General features: G+C 46.0%; 1 protein-coding gene across 2 annotated transcripts; it reads left to right on the forward strand.

Moving 5' to 3' along the window:
* Positions 1-6,740: 6,740 nt before the first annotated feature.
* On the forward strand, positions 6,741-8,035 carry LOC123444498. 2 transcript variants are annotated; one of them, XM_045121228.1, is made up of 3 exons: positions 6,741-6,946; positions 7,110-7,282; positions 7,389-8,035. In XM_045121228.1, the coding sequence occupies exons 2-3, from the start codon at positions 7,115-7,117 to the stop codon at positions 7,752-7,754; spliced, it is 534 nt and encodes a 177-aa protein (XP_044977163.1). In that variant the 5' UTR covers positions 6,741-6,946; positions 7,110-7,114; the 3' UTR covers positions 7,755-8,035. The 2 variants fall into 2 exon arrangements, with proteins under 2 accessions (XP_044977163.1, XP_044977162.1); XM_045121227.1 differs by having other exon boundaries at positions 6,742-6,909.
* The last annotated feature ends 4,678 nt before the right edge of the window (positions 8,036-12,713 follow it).

Genomic DNA, 12,713 nt, shown 5'->3' on the forward strand with positions numbered 1-12,713 from the left:
GACAACGGAGGCACGATGGATCCCGACCCTTGCCGGCAGGATGGCTCTGTTTTTAGGTTTTTTTAGTTCTGTTAGGGCGGATGGCTTTGTTTTTAGGTGTTTTTTTTAGTTTTGTTAGGGTTTATGCCATTCTCAAGAAGACGAGTCAACATCATCTTCTTGAAGATCGATTCTCCCCACCTAGCCATCGTCTCTGTGATGCTTCAAGCGTCGTCGAAGGGCGTGTGGAGGTGTGTCTTCATTTATACTCGTGAGGCACTATTGGAATTTGCTGGTTTGCCGTCAGCAAGGCATGTTTAACCGACGACAAAGGCTTTGCCGTCAGGGTGCCGTCGGCAAAGAAGCTGGCCACGATTTTATCAGCAATCACCTTCTTTGCCGCCAGCTAAAATCGACCGACGACAAAGCCTTTGTCGTCAGCTTTGTGGAACGGGCTGACGACACAGAGCAATGACGGCGACGGCGCAAGCCGAGCCCCGTTAGAGGGTTAATGGCAGGCTTTTCCGTCAGCTCGACGCGGTCTGACGGCAAAGTGTACTTCTGGTGGGCCATACGTGTCAGGGATGCTCGCAGCACTGACATGTGGGTCCCCTCTTTGCCGTCAGTCGGCATACAGCTGACGGCAAAGCAGAAACCCTGGGAAAAATTGGTATTCTCACAGTTGCCAGGTTACACAGGCTGTCGCCACGTGTCCTCCTTTGCCGTCAGCCCACCGACGGCATAGGCTTTGCCGTGAGTAAGCTGACGGCAAAGACCCTCTCTGCTTTTTTTATATTTGTTTTCTGTTAATTTCCTGCATTTGCAAAACATAGATACAAACAGCAATATATATATATATATATATATTTGCCCAGGCCCTAAACAACACCACAAGTGCATCACAAAGTGCAAACAACACCAATATATGTAATTAAAGTGCAAACAAGATCACAAAGTATTACAAAGCATCACAAGTGCATCCGCAAATACAAGTGCATTACAAAGTTCATCTAAGACTACATGAGTATAGTCCCTGGAGCATCCATCCATATGCCATGCTGCTTTATCAAAATCTGCATAATGAGAAGAAGAAGAAGAATCTAGCGATAAGAAATTAGAAGAATACAATAAGAAAGAAGTGATCTAAATTAAGCTAAGCAATTAGAAGAAGAAGAAGAAGAAGAAGAAGAAGAAGAAGAAGAAGAAGAAGAAGATGGAGAAAACGAAAGAAAAGAAAAAAGAAGAATAAGAAGATTTGTTCTTCTTATTCTATCTTTTTCTCCTCTTTCTTCTTCTCTTATTTCTTCATCTCTTCTTTGTTCTTCTCTTCTGGTTTCTTTTTAAACTTTATAAACTAATTATGTCATTTTTGAGCTCTAATATCAACTAATTATTCTATTTTTGTGTTGTCAAGTAATTATGTCATTTTTGAGGTAAGTAAGCTAATTATGTATTTTTTAGGTAAGTAATCTAATTATGCAATTTTTTGCCTAACTAGAATTTACTAAGCTAACTAAAGCATGGCATAATCTAAGTTGAGTTAAACAATAAGAAGAATAAGAAGGAGAGGAATAACTTACCGAATGCCAAGTCAGGGAGGAGAAGCACCATCTCGGTTGGTCGCTGGGTTGCTAGGGCTCTCACCAGGAGAAGTAACGGGATCGTGGTATTCAACTCTGGAATGATGCTGCAACAAGGCAAGAGTTAAAATATGTGGTTAGCACGGCGACACACAATGGTATAAGACCGTGCAAGGTTGGTCATTGAAAGGGAACTCACCGTTCCCACCGGAGAAGGCATCGACGGAGGGGGCGGCAAACCTTGCTTCTCACGCATAGCCTGCAAATTAGTTTTCGAGGAGTCAAAGAAATAGCCTTGTTGCTTCTCACACATAGCCTTGCTTCTCACACAACTGACTTACCGCAACGAAGTCGTGCATGGCCTTCGCATGGGCATTATTGCGTGCCCTCTCCTCCTCAAGAAACCTCTGCGTATTTCGGTCCCTCTCCTCCAACAAGAGCCTGGTGGCCTCCCTCTCCTTCTCAAGTGCGGCATGCAACCACTCCTCAAAAGGAATTTTCATCATCCATCCAGGGACAAATGAACGAAAGAAATAATGAAGAAAACTAACCTCGATGGCAAGATCAACTGGCCTCGCACATTGTCGTATTACAGGAGCGGAGCTCGTTTCCCTCGCCTTGATCTGAGATAGAGTCTCAGTGATAGGGACGAAGCCATCACGTACACATGGCCAGCGTGCCACGACTCTTACCGCCACCAGAGATCATCAACGTCTCCGGATCGATAGGATTCTGGCTCAGGTCAAAGTCAGGCCCGCGCAGCTGTTTGACCACCTCAGAATAAGACGTCATCTTGTTGTAGGCGGGCAGACTTGTGTACGCCGACGGCCCGTCCCCCTCAGAATATGCCTTCGCCGTCTTGTACGAGCCCTTATGGGCCATGCTAAACGCGGAGTATCCCAGAGGCTTGGGCTGCTTATTGTGTTTGGCCTACAAGAAAAGACAAAGAATTAGTACAACAAAAATCATGAACGAATGAATAATTGATGAAACAAAACAAGGCACACATACCCATTTTTTGGCGTATTGCTTGATGTTGGCATTGCCTTGGTGGTGTGGCACACCAACCAATTGGGCACGACGGTCCTTGGCCACAGTGTGGGTGCTCAACCAAGCCTCTGTGCACCACCTGTCCACTATCATCTCCCAACAATCCATCTTATCGACCAACCATCTCGGGGGCACCTATGAATGTAAGTTAATGAAGAATGAAACTAAGTATTATAACTAAATAGACCTAACTAGCCCTAACAAAACTAATAAAGAATATAACTAAGGAATGTAGGTACCTCCATGTACTCGGTCTTATCAAGGTAAACCTTTAGACATTCAGCCTTCGTCTTCGGCTCCCCTTGCTTGGCGTACCAATCTCGAACGGCCTGAACACGCAGCTCGTGCCTCGTGTTATTCAATAAACTCTTGCACTCTTTCACGATGTTCTTCTTGGCCGGCCTCCTCTGTCCCCTCCTCGACCCTAAAGTAACTCTGCAATTATGCCATATAGATGCACAGATGAATAGTGAAATGATTTGGAAGGAAATAACAAGATATAACATTGTATACTTTTTATTGGGTAAAATAATAGTTACCCAAAAATCAGCCAACACCTTGTCGGCCACGCTCATGCAAACAACACCATTCACATGTGTGTTTTCCGGGAGCAGAGCGGCTTGGTAGTGCTCCCACTTGAGTCCTGGCTCGGGAACCATACCCTCACCGGGCAACTGCACTATCCCGGGGAAGTGCTCCCTAAGTAAAGCACCATGGAGGCAGTTTGGATTCCGGGTATTCTCCGGGTAATTCCACCCCCTACATAATGATAAGGCAAAGACATTAGCTACTTGGTAAAATATAATGATATAAGGTACACAATATATATCAACTTACTTCTCGCCATCTGGCTCAATCAACGCCCTGTGCTGCAACTCCAATCGGTCTGGAACTCGTGTCATACCACGTTGGTAGACCGACTTGCTCGCAGACGGGCTCCGCCTCTCTCCCTCAGCCTCCGCCTTAGCCCCCTCAGCCTCCGCCTCAGCCTCCTCCTCAGCCTCCGCCTGATCCTGCATCGGTGTCTGCTCCTGGACGGGAGGATCCCGCACCTACCAGCTACTAGGTAAAGATGGGTCCTAATCCCACCCGAGTATGTGTAGATTGGGTCATTTTCCCATGCTCTGCTCCAGATCCAATGCAAAATTTCGGCAGCACCTCCCCGTTGTTCTCCTGATACACGTCTCGGCAACTAACCGAGAGGATGTGTACCCGGAGAACAACAAGGAGGCGCTGTCGAAACTCTGCATGGGATCCGGAGCAAAGCATGGGAAACGACCCAATCTACACATACCCGGGCTTTCGATGAATAACGTTGGACAATTCGAAAGAATCACCGTTATAAATATGCAAATACATGCATATTTATAATAGGAACCCTTTCGAACGGGAGACGCATATTGGTTACACAACAACTTTGCATTTGAATACTAAAAATACCTAGCTAGCTAGTGTCATCAGCACGAAGGCCGGAACAGAGCAAAATAAAGGGGGTGGAGGAGGAGTTTACAAATGTGCTCACTTCCAAATGCACGTGAGGTCGTCGAAAACCAAACCCTCGCGGAGAAGCTACTGCACATTTAAATGCACTCAATCAACACAAATACGCTTTCGAGGTAATTAAGCTAACTAATACTAACATCTAATTGATAACTACATTATTAAAAGTAAAGCTAATTAAGGTGACTACTATAAAGCTAATAATTCTTTTTATTCACATCTTTTCTTGTTTTTCTTTATGTTTTGTTAATAATTTACTATTAATAATTTGTGCTTCTTCTTCTTCTTTTTCTTCATTATTAATAATTTATTATTCAAGTTTTGTTACTCTTCTCATCTTCTATTTCTTTTCTTCTTATTATTTTCGTTTCTTCATTTTTCTCTCCTTCTCCCCCTTCTTCTTCCTCTTTTTCCTTTTCTTCTTCTTCTTCTTCTTCTCTTAATCTCCTTCTCCTCCTTCCTTTTCCTTTTATTCTTCTTCTCTTCATCTCCTTCTCCTCCTTCTTCTTTTATTGTTAGTATTTTCATCTCCTTATATTCTCTTTACTTCTATACTGACTAAGTATTAAAAATCTACCATTAAAAATTCCTATTGTCTAAATACTAACAACTAAGTAATTGCTAACTAAATTTAACTAAAAATCTACCACTACTAATTGCTAACTAAATTTAACTACTAATTGCTAACTAAATCTATTATCTACTACTAACAGATCTAACTAATATAGAAAAAATAAACTAAAAAAAGAAAAAAAAAGGGGGAGGAGGAGCTCACCGGCGAGGAGGCGACCGGCGCCGATGAGGTGGCAGCAAAATGGAGGAAGGTGGCGTGGGCGGCCGGTTGGGCGTTGGCGGTGGGGGCAAGGATGGCGACGGTGGATGCGGCGGGGCGGGGCGGGGCGGGGAGGCCTCGGGTGATGCCTCGGGGGTGGGGCGATGGCGGCGGGTCGACGTGGGCCTGGTGCGGGGTGACGGCGGGTGGTCGGGGCGGGGCTGGCGTGGGGCGGCGCCGGCGAGTAGGGGCGGGCGCGGGTCGACGACGGTGGCGATCGGGAGAGCAGATGGGAGAGGTGAGAGAGCTGAGGATAGGGCCAGTTAGGTCGTGTCCTGCAGGGGGGATAACCACCGGGCTATGCCGTCAGCTAGCTGTCGGCAAAGACAGCCGTTAGGCTTTGCCGTCAGCTGGCTGTCGGCATAGACGGCTCCTGTTAAGAACTGGTCGAACGTGGGACCAGGAAGCTCCCTATGCCGTTAGCCGCCCTATGCCGCGAGTCTTTTGCCCCTTTGCCGTTAGCTGGCTGACGGCTTAGATAAAGCGGACGGCATAGATTTTCTATGCTGTCAGCCGCGCCTATGCCTTCAGCATTATTTTTGGCTAAGGGCAAAGTCTCTATGCCGTCAGCCCCGTGAAATTGCTGACGGCAAAGCTAAAAGCTGTCGGCAAATTCTGTTTTTTCAGTAGTGAGGGCATGTCTTCATTTGTCTTTAGGGGATTCGCCTGGATCGTTGTGTGTCTGCAGGTTCGTTACTTCCGATCTATAATTCTCTTCATCGGCGGCGGTTGTTGTTGTGATGCTCTGGTCCTATTGGCAACATGCCTTTGGCTCGCTCCAGTCGTCGTTGGATGGTCTTCTGATGTGGATGTAAATTTTACTTCCCATGTTCTTTATACTATCTTGACAGTTGAACTTGACCGTTGAAAAATAGATCGTAGTTTTGTCACAAAAAGAAAAACAATGTAAATCATCCAAGCTTCAAAAAGGATGAACTAAACCAGACAACTGAGTCAAATCAATAATTGTGCTAGCCAGCTGATCAAAATGTTAATGAGCCAACGCCGGCCAGTCGTTGGAGTGGTGTGGCATTGTTATTGTTTTTTTTTTTTGACGGTGCTAAGGCGGGCTTACGCCGGTCTGAACCATTTCAATAATAAAATCAGTACACTTACATAGAAAAGGGAGCTGGACGTAAGGAAGGAGTACAAAATATTTAGGTTACAATCTCTCCGATAAATGAAATAACATGATGCACCAATCCCGAAGCAGGAGCATGGACAGTGCTGAGAGCTCTTGTCATAGAAGTCTTAGTTTAACTGCAAAGAAGGAAAATGTGTTCTGCTGATTCCGTAGTTGGACAGAAGGTCTTCGTTTAACTGCAAAGAAGGAAAATGTGTTCTGCTGATTTCGTAGTTGGACAGAAGGTCTTGGTTTAACTGCAAAGAAGGAAAATGTGTTCTGCTGATTCCGTAGTTGGACAGAAGGCAGTTGCAAGAGTCCGTGGCATTGTTATTGTTACTGCAGCATTGCTGCTTCTAGGAATCACACTAGCTAGTTGAAAATGACCGCGCCCGCGCAGCTAACCAAAGATCAAAAGGAGCTGTCTAGCTAGCTTTCCACGGCCGGCCATGCATGCATGCATGTGCGAGTGCTGATCGACTGCTGAGTTCATTCACATTTCGGTAAACCTGCAAATAAATGGATCGTCCCACTGCATTGCCGAAGAGGGTATAGGGGCAACTTCGCGGTAGTTTCCTCACTGTGTGTGTGACTGTGTGTGTGTGTGTGTGTGTGTGTGCAGCTCAGGCTCCCGCTGGTCGACACGTAGTGGGTGTTGGGGGAAGGGCCAAGCCGATCGAGTCGCTTTGCTTTTCTCTCTCGCTGCTGCGCTGCGGCCACTTAACCTCGTGTTGTTGGGGGAAGGCCCTAGCTCGGCTGGTCTTTGCACTCTGTAGTTGTACCTCGGGTCCCTTCAGGTTCAGGAAGAACCTCCCGCCCGTGCATCTGACCAGCGAGTGACGCCGGTGAGTCCGCCGCTCCATCTCCGGCCATCTGGTTAATGTGCTCTTCTTCTTCTTCTTCTTCTTCTTCTTCTTCTTCTTCTTCTTCTTCTTCTTCTTCTTCTTCTTTCATGTTTAATGGGGACATGAAATTAGACATTAGGGAAGAGGATCTAACCATACTTTGTTGCTGATCTCTGCTTTCGTCCTATACTCCCACCTAGCTTGGATGTCCATGGACGGCAAGACGCCTCATCTTCTGCCTCTGAGTCTGAGCGCGGCCACGAAGAAGATCCGCGATGACGTCCCACTGGTCTGCGGATGGGTGCTCATCAACGCCTTCACCTTGGCAGTCGCCTACATAGCCGTCGAGTACTTGGACGCCTCGTGCAGCCAGGTACGTAACGTACCTACCTAGCCGTGTACTACCCTTCGGATGCTTCACATCGATCGCGACCGATCCATCATGCGCCAAGCTTTATACGTATGGTGTTCCTCTGCAGTCCTCCTTCATCATGCCGTGCATCGAGCTGACGGACGCGGAGGCTGCCAGGGTAACCGCCCTCTTCATCGGGACTCTGTGCTGCGCCCCGGCCCAGGCGGCCGCGGCGGCGCTGGCGCTGCTGCTCCCATGCTGCCGTCGCCGGGGCCGTCGTGCCCTCGCGTACCTCGCGCTCACGGTGACCGTCCTCTGCCATTGCATGCAGGCCGGCACCGTCTGGGTCTTCCTCGCCGCCGATCCAGGATACATCTTCGGCTGGATCTACTTCCCCGCGGGCTACTGCTTCTTTGCGGTGTGCGACTTCCTCAGCTTCCGGGCGCTCCTGGGAGGTGATGGGTGGGGCATGCAGTACGTAGCCTATTTCTGATCATGTTCGTGGATCAGCTCATGAGGTACTGATCAGAGCGTAGTAGTTCCAGGGAATAACGTAGAGTATGCATTAGTTCTGCTGTGACGATCGATGGAGTAGTGCCGTATTTGCGAATCTAGTACTAGCGTGTAGTGTTGATGTCCAGATTGACTCTAGCTAGTAGTTAGATACCCCATCTGGGTAATGCTGGCTATATAACTAGACTGGATGGATTGTGGTTATCTTTGATGTATTCGACCTTAATTTTCTCTATGTGATCGTCAGACATGACTTACATATATATATATATATATGCTTATTTAGCACCAGCTTCGGTATAATTGATGTTGCTGAAATTGCTGCTGCAGTAATGTGTATATCCATGCACACATGTTGTTTCTGGTGTTAAAATTTGTTTCTCATTCATTCCGGCAGCCGCTGGCTTATCCTCTCGGATGAGTGACCCCCGTCCCGATCGACCCATGTGACCATGCAATCACGGTTGGATGTACAAGACACCATGGCTTGGAATGCCCTCGTACAAAGTGAGGTCCTTTTTTTAATGCTCACTTTTCCTTTGGAATCCGCACCCCGATGCTTTCACCGCGCGTGGCAAGTATAATAAGGTACAGTTACCAGGTTGTAAGAATTAAAATATTATATTTTTGTTGAGTTGGATGAGAGAGAAAAGAATAGAGAAGGGAAACAGACTCTTCGTGAAGAGCTAGCTCTAGCACGTGCTTCTAGATGCTTTGTGAGAATGAAAGGTGGGTCATATATGATAAAAGTAGTACTCTTTTATAAATAACTATTGTACAAGTTAGCTCTAAGATGGCTTATAGCCAGCAGTTGGCTATACTATTAGCTATGCTCGTAGCAACATCTGATTGATGTTTTATAAAAAAGAAATGCAACAATGCTACTTGAACTTTTGAAAATCAAATTTGTTCAGCCTTTTTTAACTCAGAATGTTTGAGTCACGATTTAGCAATCATCTAAAGAGAGTCGTGGAACCGTTCCACGACGACTTACACCTCAAATTAATGGGGTATCCCAAAGGCGTAATCAAACTTTGTTGGATATGGTTGATAAAGGTAGAAATGTGTATCCCAACATAGATTTTATGTCCTATTAAATTTATAACCCCCAACTCCAAAACCGGTTGATACACAACCCTGAACTTTTGACACTGTTTACTTTGTCCCCTAAGACGGTTGCAGGGTGGTTTTGTGTGGTGTCACTACTGGAAAACCGCCGTTACCAAGTTCTTTTGTCTATGTCGAGTATGAGATCACGGGATCATGGCAAAAATCATCTAAGCCGAGTATGGATCTCGGCACACTCTAGGACACGGCACATGAAAAGCCCCGCCGGTTATATGCATGACAAATATAAGGAACTCAACTTATACACAGTATCCGAGAGCCTTGTAAAAAGCACACAACAAATAGAAGCCACCTGGCACGACCATTTGCGGCTGCGGGCCCTGTGGCGGCGGGCAGCTTTTGCCGAGATCCCCGACGAAAGGTACTCAACATGCACGGTGGAACATCTATGTGGAGATCGATTGATGCATTGTGTTGTGGTAGGCAGCATATCCAATTTGTTAAAATCGGAAAAGATGGTTATATATGTAGCACATGAACCAGCGAAGAGAGCTAGAATTATTCAAACAGAGGGATGGATGCTTGAGCACCTCCCCCGAATCCTAGCTGATTTGGTGCACGACTATAGTGGTTCATACGACCACATAATATAATTGCTATCTTCCCTAAAGAAAAGGGTTTATATCAATTTTGTCTTTGGTTGTGTCACACTGCTCAATTTTGCCACTAAAACTTTCAACTACTAAAAAATCTCATTTCTTTTTGGTTAAGGTGGAAGATCGTATTGTCCTGGAATCAAGCATGCCTCTATATATGAATCCAAATATCAAATAACACAAGATGAACTTGTCAGTATGCATGGCGGAATATCTATGCGGAGATCGATGCACTGCGTTGTGGTAGGCAACATATGCGCTTCATCAAAATCAGAAGATATGGTTAGGGTATCTCCAACGGGGAACTGCAAATTCCCTCCGGCATTGGCTATCCAGCGCTAGTAGTATATATTTTAATAACAATGTGCATTAACGTGACGAAATTCGTGCCAACATGGTGGATTTTTGAATAAATCATAAGAGATTCATGCAAACACCACAGATTTTATATAAACCTAACGAAATTCCGTATATATCGGGTACACTTCAACTAAAAGTGAAACTCGTCTGGCTCTGGAGCTATAATTACTAATCTAAATTGTCATCGGCATCCATTCCCAAGGTCTTCATCAACATCTTCGTCAACACACCACCAATGCCTTGTCCACAAGAAGGACACCTAGTGTGCTCTCGCAGATTTTTCTGCAAGGCACGACCAAGACGACGACAATGACTGTGCCACGATGACGGCATCGACCGCATCATCCACGACGGCACGACTGCATCGACATGGCGTCACTACAGTGACGACCCTACATGGTCACATGGTTCTGGCAAAAACAATGTGTGCTCGATGGGCTTCCTTCGGTCTTGGCAAAACCGATGGACTCATCGTCGACGGCATCCTCTGACATCTGCAAGGTGCATCGTCCACGTCTGCAGCTCCGTCATAGCACTTTTTTTGGCCTCTGGCTTTGTGTGGCTTCACCATCCACGACAACTACACCATCGACCACCACTACCTCGACCACGACTACATCACCATGATCGTCTACCTCGACATCGACATTAATGGTTATGTCTACAACAACTCATCAGTAACAACTCCAGTCACTAGCATCTGCGCCGTCGCTAGCGTCCACGCCACTCTTGATGTGACTGCGGGGGGGAATATAAGAGAAGGAAGGAAGGCACCACATGGGTACGCGTTCACTACCCTATGTGTCAACCCATCAGAGACACAGTTGATGATGGCGTAGCAAAGAGGACGACAAAAAGCACAAGATTTCAAATTCAGACGCAATCGTCTGATTCACTCCCACTACAACTGAGGGGAATGTTAGAATATACTTTGGGTTTAAAATTACAGATAGGGAGTAGAGATCGAATAGATTTAAACAATATATTACTTGCCTTGTACTTCAAGTCTCTACCCCCTCATGTATTCTATATATAATCCATATGAGGGTTAGATCAATACACATAATATTAGTCATATATATTTTTCAATCTCTAGCTCCAAAACCCTCAACCAAGCGCTAGCCATGTCTTCCTCCGGTGCTTCCCAGTCGAGCCTCACTGGGCGGGTCACGGAGAATCTCTCTTGCACGAACTACGTGTTGTGGTGTGCCCCAATCACCCCACAGCTAAGGGGTGCTGGTGTTTTTGGCTATGTCGATGGCACCTCGCTGGAGCCGGCCAAGTTTCTCATCGCCAAAGACAAGGACAGCAAGGAAACCGCTGAGCCAAACCCTCTCTACCCAATCTGGGTCTGAGAGGATCAGCAGGTGTTTGGTTACCTGCTGAACAACCTCACCAAAGAGGTGATCTCCTATCTCCTCCATGGGTTGTACATGGACTACCAACCACTCGTCTCCGCCCTCGACGCCTGGGTGACACCAATCACCCTCGACGAGCTTTATGCCATGCTCAGCAACTTCAATCAACGCGTCACCCAGTTTCAAAACTCGGCCGGCGGCTTCAAGTCCTCCGCAAATGCGGCGACTCGCGGATGTGGTGGTTTTTCCTCCCGTTCCCGCGGCTCTCCTCGCTCCAAGGGCAAGTCCGACAACACCAACTCCCGCAACGACCGCCCCCCTCCACCAACAACAGGGTCATCGTGGTGGCTCCAACAACTCCCACCCGGATCTTGTGCATTGCCAGATGTATGGCAAACCTGGCCACATCGCCAAGGACTGTTGGTATCGCTTTGAGGAAGATGAAGCCTCCTCTAAAGATGATGCAAAGGTTGTTGTTGCTGCTAATGGCTCCTATGGCGTCGATAAAAACTGGTACCTTGACAGTGGTGCCATGAACCATCTCACCCGTGAGCTTGAAAAGGTAACTCTCCGGGACAAATACCAAGGGAAGGACCAGATTCACACAGCCAGCGGTGCATGTATGCGGATCTGTCGCATTGGTCATTCAGTTATTCATACCCCTTCCCGTAAAATCCATCTTAGGAAAATTCTGCATGTCCCTAGTGCACACAAAAATCTTCTCTCCGTTCATCGCATCACCATTGATAATCATGTTTTCATTGAGTTTCATCTTTTTTTCTTTTTGATAAAGCACCAGGCCATGAAGAAAGCACTCTATCGAGGTAGATGTGTTCGAGGTCTTTACCTATAGATTCCGGAGCTTAGAGGATACAATAAACAAGCTTGTGGTCTTACCAAGCTTTCGTCCACTCGATGGCATGATCGTTTAGGACATGCTTCTTTTTCCTTAGTTGAACGTTTGCTTAGAAAGAATAAGCTCTGGTTTGTTGGTGAGCGCAATGTTGAAACTATTTGTGATTCTTGCCAAAGAGGAAAATGTCATCAATTACCCTATCCTATTTCTACTACTGTTTCCACTCGTCCATTACAGTTAATATATTCTGATGTATGGGGTCCTGCTCCCACCTCAGTTGCTGGACACACGTATTATGTTTGTTTCATTGATGACTACGGTAAATTCTCATGGGTCTATCTTCTTAAGAAGCGATCCAAAGTTTTTGATACGTCTCCAACGTATCTATTATTTTTGCTTTCTCCATGCTATGATATTATTATTCTTGGATGTTTTTATTATCATTTTATACCTTTTTATATCATTTTGGGGGACTATCATATTAACTTAGTTCCGAGTGCCACTTCCTGTTTTCCGCCCTGTTTTTATTTCGTAGGAAATCAATATCAGATAAGATCAAATTGTCTTGAAACTTTTTGAGGATTCTTTATTTGAAGAGAAAGATCACCTAAAACTTGGAGGCCAAGAAAGATCTTGCCGGA

This window comes from Hordeum vulgare, chromosome 3H (genome assembly GCF_904849725.1).
Source record: "Hordeum vulgare subsp. vulgare chromosome 3H, MorexV3_pseudomolecules_assembly, whole genome shotgun sequence".
Classification (NCBI taxonomy): domain Eukaryota; kingdom Viridiplantae; phylum Streptophyta; class Magnoliopsida; order Poales; family Poaceae; genus Hordeum; species Hordeum vulgare.

Bases quoted from the DNA above. Each gene is read 5' to 3' on its own strand.
- LOC123444498 (XM_045121228.1), top strand. From the start codon at position 7,115: ATGTCCATGGACGGCAAGACGCCTCATCTTCTGCCTCTGAGTCTGAGC. The intron at 7,283-7,388 runs GTACGTAACGTA...GTTCCTCTGCAG, and splicing joins TGGACGCCTCGTGCAGCCAG to TCCTCCTTCATCATGCCGTG.